At 37.1% G+C, this 18,169-nt stretch overlaps 1 protein-coding gene across 3 annotated transcripts; it reads right to left on the bottom strand.

Annotated features, from left to right (window-relative positions):
- Positions 1-1,027: 1,027 nt before the first annotated feature.
- LOC103715946 (probable isoprenylcysteine alpha-carbonyl methylesterase ICMEL2) lies at positions 1,028-16,855 on the bottom strand. 3 transcript variants are annotated; one of them, XM_008803746.2, is made up of 12 exons: positions 16,522-16,854; positions 15,674-15,750; positions 15,379-15,448; positions 15,168-15,248; positions 14,964-15,038; positions 14,753-14,854; positions 13,278-13,415; positions 9,019-9,084; positions 8,771-8,914; positions 7,076-7,166; positions 4,242-4,424; positions 1,028-1,409 (listed from the first exon to the last, which is right to left on the bottom strand). In XM_008803746.2, exons 1-11 carry the CDS (start codon positions 16,752-16,754, stop codon positions 4,263-4,265), a joined length of 1,239 nt encoding a protein of 412 aa, XP_008801968.1. In that variant the 5' UTR covers positions 16,755-16,854; the 3' UTR covers positions 1,028-1,409; positions 4,242-4,262. The 3 variants fall into 3 exon arrangements, with proteins under 3 accessions (XP_008801968.1, XP_008801967.1, XP_008801970.1); XM_008803745.2 differs by having other exon boundaries at positions 1,028-1,376; XM_008803748.4 differs by lacking the exons at positions 1,028-1,409; positions 4,242-4,424 and having other exon boundaries at positions 7,079-7,166; positions 8,687-8,914; positions 16,522-16,855.
- Between the last annotated feature and the right edge of the window lie 1,314 nt (positions 16,856-18,169).

The raw sequence follows: 18,169 nt of genomic DNA, 5'->3' as shown, positions 1-18,169 counted from the left end.
TTCGTTTAATATATTGATAGCATATTACATTAATTTTGTCATAACATGATATACTGATATTATAGTGTATAATAATATGTAATTATATTGCACATTTATAAAAAATATAATATATAATTATCATAGCATTGTAATTTAATGCGACACATAATTTATTGCATATAAGAATTTGAACGTTGTATTTTATTTGAACTTTATATTATTAAGTTTTTACATCATGACATAATATCTATTAAATGAATGCTTAATATATTAAACTGAACATAATGTGGATATAAAACATTGTTAATATATTATGATTATTGAATATTTGTCATTATAATTTTAAATTAAAGTTACATTGTAGGATTATTTCATACTATGATATGTAAATATGATCATACAACATCATAATTATATAATATTTTTATGCATTGAGTGAGTTATAAACTCGTGTATGCGCGTATGTATATATATATATATATTAAAAATGAAAGCTCTAAGTTGGCAGTCTGTCGTATGGGCATATGTACGTACATCCGCCACATATGTACATCTATAGAATAATTGGGAAGCTTTAGTTTAAATCGAGAAGAAACAAGCATTTTGCTTCCATCTCTCCCATGTTTCGTTTGCTTTGTTCGTCCCTGCACTCCCGCCATTAATGTTGAAGCTTCCTCACTTTTGATCTCAACCCTCCCTTCGACGGCGGCACCGACTCCTGATCTTTGCCATTAAGGTTTCTAGTCTATGTTTTTCTAGTCCATCTTTGCCATTAGCTTTGGCGGTCTGGCGCACAGCGCATTCGGCTATGTAGAAAGCCCATGGCTAGAAGAATTAGAAAGGGCTTGAAATCCTGAGCTGAGACACTCCTGGAGAGTATAGGTCTATAGGCTACATACGGAAGTTGTTAAACGATAGCTTTTTCAGAAGAGGGAACAAGCTCAGAAAACAGTGAGAGCAACTGAAGCAGGAACATTGTGTCTCCCTCTGACGGTGGCCAGAACTCGTTGCCAAGCAAATACGCTGAAATAGACACCCACAAGCATACACAGCAACGTCATCTAGAAATTAAAATGTATACTGAACCAAAGTGGATTTCAATCCACCTACATCAGCGACAAATGGTTTTTATAAGAGACTTCTTTTTCTACATAAAATATTGCAAAAGAAAATGCCCGCAATAGTCAAATCAAATATCCTCATTTTTTGGCATCACCATCATTCATGCTGGCCAAAAATGGTTTACTTTCATGTTCATGCATCATTTCACTCGGCATCGTAAGCGTCATTTAAGTGTTGAGAGATGATTGCGTTTTAGTTCAGGTTCCTGTGCAGCTTCTTCCCAGCATGGTAGCAATGCTGCAGCTTCTCTTAGTCCCATGGACCAGTTGAACCTGCTCGACAGGCAACCTCTCTGACATAAGAAACTAGAAAATCAAATATGAAGAATTCATAGTCAGTGTCCAATGTCGTCATGGTGTATTTCAAATTACAGAGTGCCTATACTATCGCATTTATAGTAAGTTTAGAAACAAATGCCTTTCTTATATAACCAGATAACTGCTGAACAGGAAAGAAATAATTTTCACTCTTCATCAATATCTCTACCTATAGAACTATATCCTATATCAGAGACCAATGATCAAGGTAAACCTTGAGCTATTCATAGATGGAATGATGTGCAAAAAAGTTGTACATAACTGAAATTTTCCCCAAAAAAACTAATATGTGTTGGTCATATACAGACCCTCTGCTCATCAGAAAACCTTAACCATTCATTTAAGAACAGGACACAGAGAACAGGAATACTCTGTTGTTCAATTGGTGTAATATGCATATTTGGCGATATATCTGCAGCCTATCCCTAATAAAATGGAGATAGTCTAAGGGTTTGGCGATATATCTGCAGCCTATCCCAAATAAAATGGAGATAGTCTATGTTGTCTCAACATGCATACGCTCTAGTCCACAATGAAATGGAGGATAAACCTTTTCTATAGGTAATGCAAAGACAGACAAACATACAGCCATTCCTATATTTTAAAAACAAACAAACAAACAAAAAACACAGGGGGAGAAGACCCATGCGATGGCACTAAAATTAGACATTATGAAGATTTAGTACCTCCTCCCACTTGTAGAAGCACACCACACTCCACAAGCTATATTATGAAAATCCTTGCTCTGTGTCAGCCATGATCTGAAGATATTCTAAATTTGAAGGGTCAAATTTTCTTATACCTGTAAAGTTTATCATCAAGTGTTTTGTCTCATAGCTATTTTGACAACAAGATGCTAGCACTTAACCGGTTGCACACCATAAAAGCTAATATAAGAGAGCTGGACTATGTTAAGTGGACATGAGGTATCTAACAGAACAGACACTAGCCTTAAAGTAAAGTTTCGTGCAGCAACATGCAACATCATATTCCTAAGACACAACTGCTCAACTCCTCAAGGTTGTAGATAGAATACCTCAAGTTAAATTTTAGAAGTTCACCAACAAGAAGGCAAAATGAAAAATGAAGTTTCGGGAAGAAGATGAAGAAAATTCCATGATGAGAACAAGGCATTTGTGAAATTTTGAGTCTTTGAACATTAGGTGAATTATTTTCTTACTAATAAACCATCTAAATTTTTTGAAAATATTATCATTTAACATAGTTAATATCCCATTAGATTAAACAGTTAATTAACTGAGAATGTTTTGGACTGTGAAAGTTGGCTATCTCTCAAGAGATGGGAATCAAATAAATATAGATAGAACAAAAAATGTAAGGGCTAGGCTAGTTGGGGAGCCAATTGTACATATGGCACAGTCGACCATGCTATGCCATGAGTCTTCAACACTCAAAAGAATCCTATAAACCAAGAATTTAGTCCCGGTGGGATGGCAAGGCAGCAGACTACCCCAAGTGTCAGAACAGGGCACCATCTTGAGTGTTGGAGCGGGATCCAAACAGGACAGGGTCTGGGATGGAAAGGGACATCACCGTCCAGAGTGTTGGGATTCGGCAGTCCTATCCTACAGAAAACCTAGGACGACCCCATCCCACAAGATTTAAAACCCTTGCTACAAACATGAGACAAGTTAAGGAAATGGGGGGCCTCTCTCTTCTAGCAAACCAAGATTCTCATTAAAAGTAAAATATAAATGACAAGAAACTCATTTACAAAACATTAGTTACTAAAAGGTTAAACCAGCTGACAGGCTGCAACCAAGGCATGCATCATATTATGACAATATGTCAAAAGTATCCAGCTTTCTGAGTGTGCCTAAAGTTCCCTTGCTAGGAACTCAACATCAATTCTTACATGCTTGATTTCACATTCATAGCGAGCTGTAAACAACTGCTCAGTCCTTCCATGGAGACTTCTCAACAGGGAGAACATTTTAATTAGAAAAGTCTCAGAGGATTACGATGATGAATTGATGATATATTATATCCTTGATTAAAGATTGAATCTTTCTTTTTTAAAAAATTTGGAAACAGAAAATCTGTTTTCATTTTCTTTTCAGATTTCTTACAATAGAAAATATGTTTGGTTCCCTCTCTCTAAATTTTTAATAATAAGGGCACGTTCCTTGATGGACAAATATTATATTATAGTTATAATGTTATATAATACTATATATAGCAATAATAAGTTTATATTATAATTATTATATTATATTATATATAATAATAATAATATACATTATAGATAATTATAAAACTAATTATAATAATATAATAACTAGCTATAATATTATATATAATATAATATACAGTTATTATAATAATATTATAAATTAACATTATAATATATATTCTTATTATAATAATATCTCCTTAATAATTATATAATAATTAATATAATATTTATTATATTATAATAATATCCAACAATTATAATGGATATTATAATTATATTAATATAATTATATATTATATAATGATATTATTATAATTAATATTATATAATCATTATATATTTTTTAAAGAAACAAGAAAAAAAACGATACCAAGCAGGGCCTTAATTAGCCAACAACTTAACAATTTAAGAGAAGAAAAAAATAAGGACTATAATATTCCTTGTATTATGTACATCCATAATGTATTAAAATGTACCATTAAATATGTGATTTAATAAATCCACCAATGCATGCGTGCACATACTCTTCCTTGCAAGGATTGCACAAACAATAGAAAAATTAACCCAAAAAAAAAACATCAATGTGTGTGTGTGTAGATATAATGGCTAAAGGGCCATCTCACCTGGAGATCACTCCTGAGCACTCAAAAGGGACTTATTTGGCGAGCCATCTTCAGTTGCCACTCAAAAGCCAGTCGTCGTGCTCGAGGTGCTGCAGCATCTTTGGCAACTGCAATTGCATCACCAGCACGAATAACTGCTACTATATCTTCAAGCAGCTCATCTCTACCACCTCTAAGAGGATCCTACAAGTGCTCATCAATGAATTTTTCTGTTAGACAAATCCCTAGATAACAAGTTCAAGAAAACAAATATTAATTAGTGATTGGTCATGCTTCATCCATTCTGCCAGAAGTAAAAGGAAAAGCATTGAGATATGAAGGGTACCAAAAAGTTCTAGTAGTGACCTATACAACAGCATCAGAGAGCACTGGGCAATAATAACCAAAATAATAAAAATGGGAGAGATTTTCTAATTAGATAGGTTGGATTTACTAGGTTGTACTTAATCATTTGGTCTATCTAACATCAAGTCTATCAAAGCGGAAGGTAAGCACAAGTCATTCCTTGCTATTTCCTTACAAGTTTTAAGCTCTCTTCTCTATTCTAGCCAACCCAAATTATAGATCTGCTCCCATTGGAGTCGTCTTTGGCCAATGTTCCATGTGTCCAGACCATTTTTCTTACTTTATCCTTTAAAGGTTTCTTTGTAAACTGAGACATACTACTTCTGAATTTCCTTTTAGCTAGTAAGTTCTCTCGTTCTTCCTTAGTTGTTTGGAGCTGTGTTACACATGCCCCAACCAACTCAACATTTTTCCGCACTTTGTCCCCTACAAGGACGATTTGCAAATATAGACATGTTGCCTCTAAATATAATTATATGTAGCAGGTTCTCTTTGTTCTCCCTCGCCAATATACAATTCTCTAGTATCTTCACATCCTATGCTCTCCATGGCTCAACATTGTAGACCATCACATCTTACTCTAACAGCTCAAATCAATACTCTACAATGGCAAAGCACCCCAGAGGTGCTTTTCAATTTCTTTGCATTGATTTCCTATTTTTGGAAATCCTTTATACACTTATATAATAAAGAAAACTAGCACAGAAAAAAGGAACATATGATGAGTAAATATACAGCCAATCATTTCTAACTGTATCATGCTTCAACCGACCTAAACTAGTATCTTTAATGATTCCAACTTAACAGTTCACCCCTTCCCTCTTCCAAATTCATTCAAGTAGCTCATAATGTCCAAAAAACATGTACGAAGGGCCTCAACACAGATTTTGAGCAATTAGTACATTGGTAATATTGCAAAATCGTAAGAAAAGAGGACATACTTCCCAAGTGCCATTGGACCGATCTATCTGAAACAAGGTCACTCCATCATGCTACTAGTCTACCTTTATTTAGGTGTAGTAAGGGTCATATCTCACTTTGTGTAGAGTAGCAATTTTGTCTTGATGGAGCTTACACTCGTGTGAGTCAAAAGTAAACATGGGGCTCTATTTCAATTTGACTCTCTGGTTTCTAATACAGATCTAAGAGATGAAAGCAGTTCCCTATATCAAAACTTGTCATCTTCACTCTTGGCTTAGGTTTTCTACAAGTCAAATGTTAAAGGGTTGCTCCCCAAATGCACAAACCTTTAATTAAAGGAATAAAAAATAGGTCATTGTGGACCCAAAAATTAGCCTCTTTGGTCTCATGGCAGGCTCCTATAAGGCCTGTTGCATAAATTTGCCTTGATTATGAATTGGGCATTGATTTGGAGGGTTGATGTCAGCTGTCAAGTAGTAGTAGATGTATGTTCAATCCTTCCATGCAGCCTTATCAACTTAGTAAGAGGCAATGACTTTCTGATGCGAATTGCTTGGATGATAATGATGATGAGAACACCTCTCCATCCAACTTCTTGCCAAACCTGAAAATCCTTATCTGGATAATAAGTTCAACATTTTCAACCCAGACACCCCATTTCTTTCTCATGGCACTGTTATCTTGCACAATGACATTATCACCTATACTCGCACATGGAACTACTTCAAACGTTCCAGATATTTCACCTCCAACAACAACATCATCATCATTGTAGATCCTCCTTGAGGACACTCCTGTACCTGTGCAAGCTTATGGGTTCTGCCAGAAGCCCTTTTTCTATGTTTTTTGAAGCTTGTATATTTGAAATTTTGGATGATTCTAATCACGGGCATGTAGCTATATTATCTCACTTCTCTTGTATGATTGGTATTTTCACTAAAGAAATTTGAAGATTTACTGCTTCCCTAAATCTTTGAGAGTTTTGTATATCTTTTTCCAGTGCTGAGTCTCATGTTAGACAGCGTTGTATATCCTTTTCCAGTGATGAGTCTCATGTTAGTGATACCTCAATACCAAAGCAAGATCTTGTTATTACAGAGGAGACTCTTCATAAATCTTAAAAACTGATGTGAAAAATTGTGTCATTAACAGCCAGCTGATGTACACATCACAGTCTCTGTCTTAAGACAGTTTAAGAGAGTCATATAGATCATAAGGACAAAAATAAAACCAATTAATTTAGCATCTATACAAATTTTAATAAAAAATTCGCAGCTCAAAAATATGCTAAGTCCATGAGGTTACAAAGTTCAATGACTCCATCAGAGAAAAGGACCAGCAATCAACAGTATTCTAAAATGCAGATTACCAAGTCTGAACTCATCTGCCATTAAGAATGCATGTAATGCATCTTGCACATAATGACTATGAGGATAGAGAGAAGAAAGAATATAACTACGCAAATAAATGCTGTTCAGATGAATTATGAACCAGAGGAAAAGTATAAAGAAGTAAACTACAATATCGTAGTCATAGAACAATACAATGGCTCTTGCAAAAAAAATTACCTGTAAAAACAAATCTGTGTGTGTTTTGCCTTCATATAATACTAATTTAGCTTTAGCACCAACCATCTGAAGGGCATCCACAAAATCTTTGCTGCATACAGAATCAGGTGAGTAACCAGTGACTGCCAACAACTAGACTTTGGCTTGGGAGGGGAAAGCTTCATGCATGAATTATATACAAATACAATGTAATGAATAAGATTCCCAACAATAATGAAGAGAGAAACAAAGGACAATCAAAGTTTAGAAGAGGAAGAAGAAGAAGAAACGGACATATGATTCCCAAAAATAACGAAGAGGGAAACAAAGGACAATCAAAATTTAGAAGAGGATGAAGAAGAAGAAGAAACAGATGAGGAAAAATAGGGCAAGTGGCTGCATCATCTGTTGCTAATAACATAACTGATAAAAGTTTGGTCAGATTGATCAATATTAACTACTTATAAACGTTCATCTTTCTCATAACTGCCTCGAGATAAATGTTATTGTTAAGCATTAGAAATTTTGTTAATTGTTCCATACAGCATGCAGATTAGAAAATGCTCCAGTCAAAGCAGAGCTGAAAAAGCCGTGATTAATCAATAAATATCATATCCAGATGTCAGTGACATAGGAAAAGAATCAAAAAAAGCTTGGTTTTGTTGGGGACCTTCATTGGTCAGTTTAAAGAAATTGTAATGTCACTAAATGCTTTGATATACAGACTATGCAAAGAGTATGTTCTGATGTGGTTTGCTCTAAGGATTAAATCAACAAGAAAACAGCTCATACTAAACTGATCTAAGCAATAATATATATAACAAAAAAATTCACAAGGTAGCAATAGGAGTTTTATTGCTAGAGGGAGATAGGGAAATTTAAAGAAGAAAGAAGAAAGAAAAAAGGAATATAAACAGGAAAAGAAAGGGAAAGGAAGAAGTGCTAAAAAGAAGACATATAAGCCCATGCCAAACTGAGCCAGATCAGTGCAAAGCAACAAAAATCAATACCCTGCAATTGCAGCAGACGTGCATGCCAATGCTGGCACCAGACTGACAAGGCATGGTCGCCATGTAGTAGCACTTGAATCCTTAACTAATCGTGTCAGCAGATGTAGCCATTAATAGATATAAATAATGAATAAGGATTTATAGAGTCAAAAATTGAAACAAGTTGTCGAGATATGGCTTCATGGTCTATTTAAGATTTACCATCAGAATATGGGGATAGAATAAAAACGAAGGTTTTAAGTGCCTGCTCATGTCAGGCCAGTATCAGACTCTACCAGGATGGGCACAAGGTCAGCAAAACAAACATTAAATCATTCCTTTTTAAATATAGCAAAGTTTTCTAAATTTTAAAACTTTTTAATATTTTGGTTTCTGCAGGGTTTGGCAAATGCATCTGCAATGCAGTGCATGGTACATGTCATGCCCACTAATGACCGACACTCCCCTCAGCATCAATAGCTAAAACCTTAGAATAAATAAAATATTGCACGTCATAACTTGAATTTAAAAATGAAAATGATTAATATACATAATACTGTTTTTCCCCCATACTTGTACACTAAGACTCATGTTCAATGGTTGTCTGATATATTATAATGATTTTAAAAAGGGAAAAGGATACCTCTTTCAGTCAAGACAATTTTGTATCCCTTTTGCATTTAAAGACTGCATACTCCAACATCCTGATATATCTAATGAGACCAACCTGGCAGAAGATGGTATAGAATAGTCGGCTGTTCCATGGAAAAGAATGATATAAGGAAGTTGAGGAATTGCTTGTCTGACACTTGAGTCCTGTACAACAACTTCTGGAGAATAACGCCTTAAGGATTCCTCCCCTTCCATTATGCTGATAAAATTTGATATAACTTTTCTTTAGTTCAATCTTATAAGAGAAATGGAACCTTAAACAAAATGCATTATCAGAACTTAACGAGGCAGTGGAATAAGCACCTGAGAAAGATGCTGCGATACAGACCACGTTTATGGAAGTGATCGACCAGGTTCAGCATGTTGTATCTGTTAATAGAACTACTAAATTGAGCCTCAAGAATGCTGATTGAGGTGTATAATGTATGGCTTAAACTAAAAATAAAACTTATGCAAAATTCATGGAGCAATAAAATAGAAAAATATCCAGCTATTTCTGCTTGGGCAACAATCTAGGATATCAGATGAGGGAAGAGTCCCAGGAGGGAAATACCAGCTTATATTCGAGACACAAGTTAATGAAATTGGATACCAAACATATGCTGAATTAGGACGTAAAGGCATCAATTTATTGTTTGTCAAATATTTGCAGTGCTTCAAACTTATCATATTATGATTTATCATACTTTTATTACAAAACAACATAATAAAGTATCCCCTTCACCAAAGATTACAATAATCATGTCACTGCACATAATAAAACTAATTACAGAGTAAAATTTTGCACCCGGTGTTCTAGATAGAAATTATAAAAATAAATATCAGCTAACTAGGCAATTTCATCGCACAGTATTGGCACTATAACCATGCAGAGACGTGTCCACATACATACATAGATGGGGGAAAAGTTAATAGCTGTGAAGCAATGTTTAGTCTAAACATTTTCAAGTGCATTATATATCAAGAAGTATTATAACAATATTGTGATGCTACTGATATTTTTCTAAAGCAACATAGACCTCAATTCCTACAGTAAATAGCAACTACACACAGAGTGAGATGAATTCATGTCTGCTGGAAAAGGAGGTGACAATAAGTACTATCCTAGCAGTATCCTCTTTGGACATGTTGGAAAACAAGCACTTGATAAATGAACTTTGTATTCCTGGGCTGCCTAGAGTCCAGCACAAGTCTTATTGCTCCACAAGGCAGACCTGTTCACTCCAACCCGCAGAAAGGAAGAATGATTTTCAAAAATCAAGTCCAACAGAGCTACTCCAATATAATCAGAGTTAAATATCAGATTTTTGGAGTTACTTAAAGTAAATGTAAGATTATTCAAGTGAAAAAGGAACTTTCTTAATAGTCTTAGCATGTGAAAGTTGCAAGGTGCACCTTTCAAAATCTAGGCTGAAAGGTCCTATAATGCACTCACAATTTATGGTTCCTCTTCTTTGCTCTTCTGATAGTGGGAAGGTAGAGTCCACTCGACCAGAATTATATGGCTAGTTTCAGAGTGCCGATGGACCACTTTGCATGGAGGCAGCTCAAGGTCTTTTTGAAGATATGCAAGATGACCAACTCCATAACTTGGTTCTTGTTGATAATTTTCATGAAATGAAGGCAATCTATGATAATAACCCGTAGAATAGAATAAGGGAGAAGGTTCCATGAAAAAAATATTTATTGCAGCTGATCAACAAAGACAAAAGTGCAGAAGAAGCATTTGAGTTGAGTAATAAAGAATGGAGAAAATGATCTGCTAATAGTGAAATTTCAAAGGAGTAATCCATGAATTTTAATTACGATCATGGGCCCCAGAGATAGGTCTTTGTTATGAAAGTACAGGAAAAAGACTCTATATAGGATGCCTGTGCTTATGATTTAACACCCATAATGTGTTTCAGTAGTTAGAGAAATAGGGGCTGGATTTGTGGATCTCATATATAGCAAAGTGAAAACCAGCAAAAAGGAAGGCTGTAAAGCAAAATAAAGGGCTAAAAGCATGAAAAAATATTGACAAAGAAGAAAAAAAAGTCCAATAATGGTTTAGCAAGGACTATGATTATTGTCTATGAAGAGTACACATGAACAAGAACTATGCAGGTAGAGGAAACACCTCAAAATCCTCAACATGGTGATAGGGAAAGAAGAGGAGAGAGCACTAGAGCTAAAAAGTGCTTTCTCAGCAGAAAGGTAAGGAAAACTTAATTTCTTTCTAGATTAGGAAGAAAAATAGCAAATGGAGGAGAGAACTAACATTATGCTTGTGGGAGGCCTTTAAATACTTTTGAAGATTTTCAAGGAGCAAAGAGGTCTATGCAAGATTTGCAGGGAAGGACAGTACTGTAAAGTTAGGGAGGGAAAGGAAAAGAAGTCCCAAAATGCCCAGCCAAAGAACCCCCAGGGCTCTGATGTTTGACATCTATCTCTGATCAGAAATCAGCAATGGACTCTGTCCAAAGATCTTGCTGAAAGCCTCAGAAATTTCTTGATTGCATGTCCCATTTGTCGTCAGCTAATGGTCACCAAAAATTTGGCAATTATTCAGCAGAAAGGACATGACATTCTCATGTAACAACAGGTTCAACCAAATTAAAAGATGAAATTAATGATGACCAAGTTTCTCAGATGGGTCCCTGAAGCTTCAAGATAATAATCCAATGGTAGTTTGGTGACTTTTATAGATTGAAATTTGACAAACAAATATAATGAAATGAATTACCTTATTAGGGCATATATTCAATATATCCAAACCAAAGACTTATACCCAACTAACCTACCAATCCACTAAGTTTTTAGTCTATACAAACTCCCAACATGTAATCCATGTAAAAGAGTAACATAAATAATTTAAACAAAAACTTTTAACCATGGTCGGTGGAACCGTCCTGAACCACCTAGTTCGGGGAGTACCGAGCCATACTAGCGGCAGACCAGTATGGTTCCGACAACCAAAACGAGAAACTGGTGATGAAAGAGGAGAAGGAGAAGGAAAGGGAGGAAAAGAGAGAGAGAGCAAGGAAAGAAGGGAGAGGGAGAGGAAGGAAGAAAGAGGGAGGTTGGCGGCTCCCTAACCCTCCGTTGACCTCCGCCACCCTCCTCTCTCCCTCCCTCCCTCTTTCCGTTTTCTCTCTCTCTCTCTCTATTTTTCTCTCTCCAGTTCTTCCTCTCCCCTACATCATCTATTGTGTCGGTATGGGCCTGGCACAAAACGGCATAGGGGTGTACCAACCCGTGCGACCGGACAACCGGTCCGAGCCCCAATTCCAGTACTGCAATTCTTGCTTTTAATAGATCAAGGACTATAAGCCCATTAACACAATTTAATTGCACCAGGATCTGCTGAACCGGTCGTACCGTATTGGTACCGGTAGCACCGGTACGGTACAGCCATAGAATTCGATTCCGACCCCAAAGTACCGGTGCGAACCGATCCAGTTCGAACCTGTACAAGCCCGGTACCGGCACCGATGAAGAAGAAGAGGAAAGAAGAGGAAGAAAGAGGAAGAAAGAGGAAGAAAGAAGAGGAAGAAGAAAAAGAAGACGAGGAAGAAATAAAAGGAGAAGAAGAAGCCTACCTGTAGCATCGGGCCTTGGGCCGACCTCCTCCCTCGGGCCGACGAGGATCATCCATCTTGCTCGCGGTTCCGGCTCCTTTTTTGCTCGCGGGAGAAGGGGGGAAAGAGAGGAGAAGAGAGGAGGAGAGAGAAGAAGAAAGGAGAGGAAGAGAGTTCGGAGAGGAAGAAGAGAAGGAAAAAAAAAGGCGTCCGCATGCAGGGCAGCGCGCCCACGCACAAGGCAGCCCGTGCACGATTGCACGTGCAGGGAACCATGCCCGCACGCGGGGCAGCGAGCTCACGAGGCACCGCGCGCAAGCGCGAGCCCACGCAGCCGCATGTGGGCTTTTAATGCCACAGAGTGGCATTAAATGCCACTGTAGCTAAAATACGCACGCACGTCGCAGATTTTTTTTTTTTTTTTTTTTTTTTTGCGGTTCACCAGTTTGGTACCGGTTGGTTCGGTAACGGTCCCCACCGGTACGTCGGTTCGGTCGGTTCCGCGTACCTTGAATTGCACATATTTGGATGCTGACATGATGAGCTATAAGTACTCAAGTCACATCAATTTCTGAAGATGTTAGCAATCTGGCTAATGAATTGGCAATGTGAGCTTTCATTTGGACCTTTCAGGCAGCTTGGCTAATGAATTGGCTACTGACATGTATCTCCTAATAATGTTTTGTACAAACTAGAATGTCATACTCCAGTACTGCCTATTATCATTTTGTACATGTTGGTTGCAGAACCAGGCCTCAGAAGTAAATATGGCAATCATGAAAACCATATTTTTCTCTGCAGTTGGTTTTACTTTTATCTTAGAATTTGAAATTCAAACATGGCAAACAGACAATTTTGATGGAATGCAACACAAATGCTAGTTCATGTCTGTGTTTGTTACATTTGCAAGGAGGTGATTTCTGCAGGAAATCAGACTTGCTCGACAGCAATGCAAAAGGTTCATCAGATAAAGACAGAAAGTAATAAATTTTGAAAACCCACCCGCCAGATAAACCAAAGTATGCTTTTATTTGGGAGACACTCCAAGTAATGCTCTCTCCAGCAGATTCTTTAATTGCCTGATCCAAGAGTGTGCAGGCAGCGATATGTGCACCTGCTGATTGTCCCATCAAATATACCCTACACAATTAGTTATGGAAAGTCAACAATAAGCAAGTGTGGTGGAAATTAGCTAACTCAAGAATGCAAAAAGCGATACTCCTTGGGCAAGTTGCATTCTAGAATACCTGAAGGTTCTATCCAGAAGCCCACCAATAGAACTAAATCATTAGGTTTTCTTTTTAAAAAAGTTGACATGAAATAACTATTGAGATTAAACCCATTAGCTTATGTAGTTCACGCCCATCAATCGACCTAATCACTGACATTAGATACGGATTAACTACTTGGAACTTGGTTTTCACTCTGGTGTATCCAAACATCTATTCATTTAAATCGCACACCTTTTTAACTACTCTTCTTTTGGAGAAAATTAATACAATTTGCAAAAACAGTTAATTCCTAGGCTTTTAGAATCAAACTGGGGCCAATCAAATTAGCTATTCCACCAGATAATGACCTAGGCTGTATGCCAGAGGATCATTTAAGCCACAGGCCAAATCAGTCCATCACCTGGCTCAACTGATTGAGAGATGGCTTGACATTTTGGAAGATGCTTGGTTGGGCAAGCCCCTAGCTTGACTTATTCAAAATATAAATGGTCTCCATAGCTCCAACCAGAAAAACCTCCTCTCTCTCACACACATGCACACCCTAACACACATTCAGATAACATGGAAAAGGAAGATCATACCACTCCTCCATAAGCTTATGTATTCAACTGGTGTGCTTTTTCCCTGTCCTAGATACATGCATATCCCATGCTTTTATTCTCTCAAGATCCCTGAAGTCATGTACTCTATTAAGTATATCTGAGCTTCTCCTTTACTACAAGGAAGCGATGAGATCTTCCATGGAGTAACCAAACTGAGATAATCCAATGAGAAGATTAGTGAAAAAGTCATTTCCTTTTCAAAACATTCAGCATATTTTTTTCACTCGGTTGTTTACTTTTTGAGGCCAAATCTGGATAAATAAATTAGTAATGGTCTCAAGAAGTTAAACTTGAGTTTTAACCTGAATTAGTTTGAATTAGGATCCAGATCCTTGATTCCTTAAATTCAATTCTTCCTATCACTTTACGATCCAGAGCTAGGCTGAGGTAGGGCTAAATCAGATCTGATCTGCTGGCAACTCTATGTTGATGTTGAAAAATCACAATTGCTAAGCCTCCAAAATGAAGTTTCATATGACTGCCAGTTCACATGACTCCTTGCAGCTTCTTTAATTAAGAGTCCAAAAAAAAAATCTTTTTAATCAATTTAGGAAACCCAATTATGCAAATATATCACAAATAACTATCATGCTTCATGACCCTCAGATAGCCTATCTGATGCTACTAAACTAAAGATCCATACCGCTCAGGGTCACCTCCATAGCTGGCAATGTTATTGCATATAAATGAGATTCCTTCAGAAGCATCTTTTATCATATCGCTTATGGTCCCTTGAGGAAAGTTTCTGCAATAATACACCAGCCATAAGAACAATGAAGCAATAAAGATCATGTCCCATGTCTAAGTCACATAAGTGCAGATGTACGTTTATAATTGTATTCCAACATCGATACCTATAATCAATGCATGCAACTATAATATCTCTTTCTGCCAACCGCCTCCCTAGAAGAGCACCCCATGCTTTGTAACTGAACCAAAAAAAAAAAAAAAATGTTTCAATGCTACTGTCAAACAATTGAACAAGGAAAAGATACCAAATGGTTTGCCACAAAATTTCCTAGAATATACTATTGGATACAAGGTATAATTCCACTCACCCAATAATCCAGGCCCCACCAGTTACAAATGCCACAACTGGCTTTGGTCCATTGCTATCTATTGGCAGATATAGATCCAACCTGCAAAAAGAAAATTGCAGTCGACTCTCACTCATAGACAAATAATAGGAATATATATGCTTGTGCAAGTAAATCTTAGAGCATGAATACACAAAGGATATAGCATTCAGATTTCAGTCTTACAACTTACCGATTTCTGGGCTGTTCACCATAGACTACACTTCTACGGACCTGGGTTGAAAAAAAATAGTAATATCCAACTGTAATGTATGAAAACGTCAGCTAAATAGATAACAATATATGAACCGGAGGCAGTTATCTAAAAAAGCTAATTCCAAGATAAGCTATTAAATGAAACATTCAATTGTAAGTTCTCTTTAAGAAAAGCAAATAATGATTAGTTAAAAGCCGCACATAGATCAAGAAGATTTCAGAAAACATTTTTGATGAAATCACATAAGATCATCTTTAATGAAGTCACAAACCTTGTAGGAAACCTGGCATGAGTAAGATAGCATAACACGCAAGGGCAAGAAATTTTGTCATCCACCGGTACCCTATCCTGAACAAAGTCAAATATTAAAAAAAGTATATAAACCATAGTAAAAAAAGTTACAGATATAACATTTTGCATTTATTGTAAAATATATTAGAAGCAAAATAAGCTAAGATATCCACAAATTGGCACTTGAAGTAATTTGAAAAAAATAGCTATCACTAAAGAGATAAGAAAGAACATATATGAAGCTTTAAACAATTTTGGCTTTAAGAGCATATTTTTAATGTTTATTACTATAATTCTCGCAAGGTAGTTTCTTCCACTTTTCTCTGCTTTTTTTCAAGCGCTTCTTCTGTCTCCCACAGCATGCATGTTGAATCGGCATCAAAGTTGATGCAAAATTAAATAATCGAAGTGTGGCATCTATAACCAACGAAATCGTAGTATGCACATGATTATTCCCATAATACACTTGGAAAAGTAGTTAGACACTTGCGATCATCCAATTCGACTAATGTTTTTTCTTACCCCCCCTCTCCGAGAACTATGCGGACAACACTTATTTAAGAACAAGTCGGCAGCATATTTTCGTTTCTTCTTTTTAAGAATTGGCATCTGTCATGCCCGTGGGGAGGAAGAGCCACGGAGACGGATTGGTGGCCGAAGAGCAAATCTACCCAAATAGCTTTACGAAGCCCCAGTAATTGTCATGTCAAAACATAATCTAACAAGCAGATCCATTATCTAGAACAAAAGGCATAAAGAAATTGAAATGGGGATCAAAAGAAAACCCAAATATCTTATGTTGGAAATATGGTGTAAAAATCTACGTACCCGAGGTATTTCAGGAGAGTGAGAGCGAGGCGAGTAATGAGATAAGTCTCGGCGGCGGCGTGGCCGACGTCCCGGCTGAAAGAGGGGCGGCGCGAGGGGGAAGGGAGCGCGAGGGAGAGATCGCCGGAGGCCCTCCGCCGCATGCTGCTGGAGGGGCTCCAGCGGAGGAAGGGTTTCTCAAGATTCGCGTCCTCCATGGCGGCCGGCCTGCCATCGCCGCCGTTTTCGGCCATGGCGCACGAGTGAGGGAGCTTCGATGGAATCGAGGCTCTGGAGAGAGATGAAAATGCGGAGAGAGTTTCTTTTCCGTTCGTGTTATCTGGTTTTTTTGTTAAAAGTTTTAAACGGACGAAGAGGCGGACGGAAAGAGCAGTAGGACCCACACGGGACAACCGAATACTGGGGAGACAAGGGGGATGTTTGCTTTTTGTTTCTGGACCTCTTTGGAGGGAAAGGACGGGCTTGCTGCTTTCAACTACTTGTTATTTCCTTAAAAATAATAAAGAAAGGCCAGACATACGCCTTGCACTCGTCGACTTTATTCTTTTATGAAATATTATGCCTAATTCAAGAGACTTTGTGACGACGATTTTATTTTGCCATCATTTAATTTTGTTTCTTTTACTTATTTATGTGTAAATAAATATAAAAAATTAAGCCATGAATATCTATATAGAGACAAACAATGCCACTGATCTCTGTGGCTCATCATTTTGATGATTCTAGACCAACTATAGTTCCATGCCAAAGCTCCTACATAATTTTTTTTTTTTAATTTTATTGACCGCATCTATACTCGTATGAGTCGTCATTGTACCCAAAAAATAATATTTTATTTTAATAACTGCCTAATTTGTTTTCAAATTCCGAATTTATAATTATGGTTAACATTTATTAGTTTATTAAAAAATAAAAGCTAATGTAGGCAACTAATCAGTATTTTATTTGCTAATCTGAAGGCTGTCATGGCCAGGTTACAATTTTATATTAAAATCTCATGGGATGCGTTAGTAGATGGACTCGTGCTTCTTCGGAGGGTAGAGCTGATGGTGGATGTAGTGCCGGCATAGACTTCTCTACGCTCCTAAAGTCCTATTTGCTGGTTTCTTACAGAAGCCATGGTACTTCTCAAATCAAAATTGCCCACTTCTCCGCACCGAATTGTGGCTGGGGGACCAAATTAGAAGAATCTCGAAGGTGCTAACAGCCAGAGGTGGCAAGGTGGCCAGCCTCAGATCTGGCATTATGTCTGCACCTGGATATATATAAAAAAAAAAAAAAGGAAAAGGCATCAAAAAGACACGCGTAACGTGAAAAAGATGAGGCCCACCGCTTGCCCCTGCCGAAGGGGGGAGAAGGGAATCACAGGTACCATCTAGAAGATAATATATATCGGTGAGATATAGATACCAAAAGCTTTTCGAGATTTTTTTTTTTTTTTTGGATCTATTTATATTATAGTAGTAAGAATAGCCCGTTTCAGCAAAAAAAAAGAAAAAGAAAGGGAGAATGCATGGGTGCACACTACTAGAAAGAATAAGAACGTGGAAAGGTTCCCCACCGAGGAAGGGAAGATGGGATCTCCATCCAATATTAAACCTTCGAATTAAACAATAAGTGAAGCATGTGACATCGATAATTGCAATAT

The sequence above is a fragment of the Phoenix dactylifera genome, chromosome 4 (genome assembly GCF_009389715.1).
Source record: "Phoenix dactylifera cultivar Barhee BC4 chromosome 4, palm_55x_up_171113_PBpolish2nd_filt_p, whole genome shotgun sequence".
Classification (NCBI taxonomy): Eukaryota; Viridiplantae; Streptophyta; class Magnoliopsida; order Arecales; family Arecaceae; genus Phoenix; species Phoenix dactylifera.
The sequence above is the reverse complement of the archived record's forward strand: the minus strand, read 5'-3'. Positions and strand labels throughout refer to the sequence as shown.

What these genes read in the sequence shown, in the direction of transcription:
- LOC103715946 (XM_008803746.2), bottom strand. Translation starts at nt 16,754, where the DNA reads ATGGCCGAAAACGGCGGCGATGGCAGGCCGGCCGCCATGGAGGACGCG. An exon ending in TATCGCAGCATCTTTCTCAG is followed by an intron (nt 8,915 to 9,018) that starts GTGCTTATTCCA and finishes AAATTTTATCAG; the next exon opens with CATAATGGAAGGGGAGGAAT. An exon ending in ACACAGATTTGTTTTTACAG is followed by an intron (nt 4,425 to 7,075) that starts GTAATTTTTTTT and finishes GAGCACTTGTAG; the next exon opens with GATCCTCTTAGAGGTGGTAG.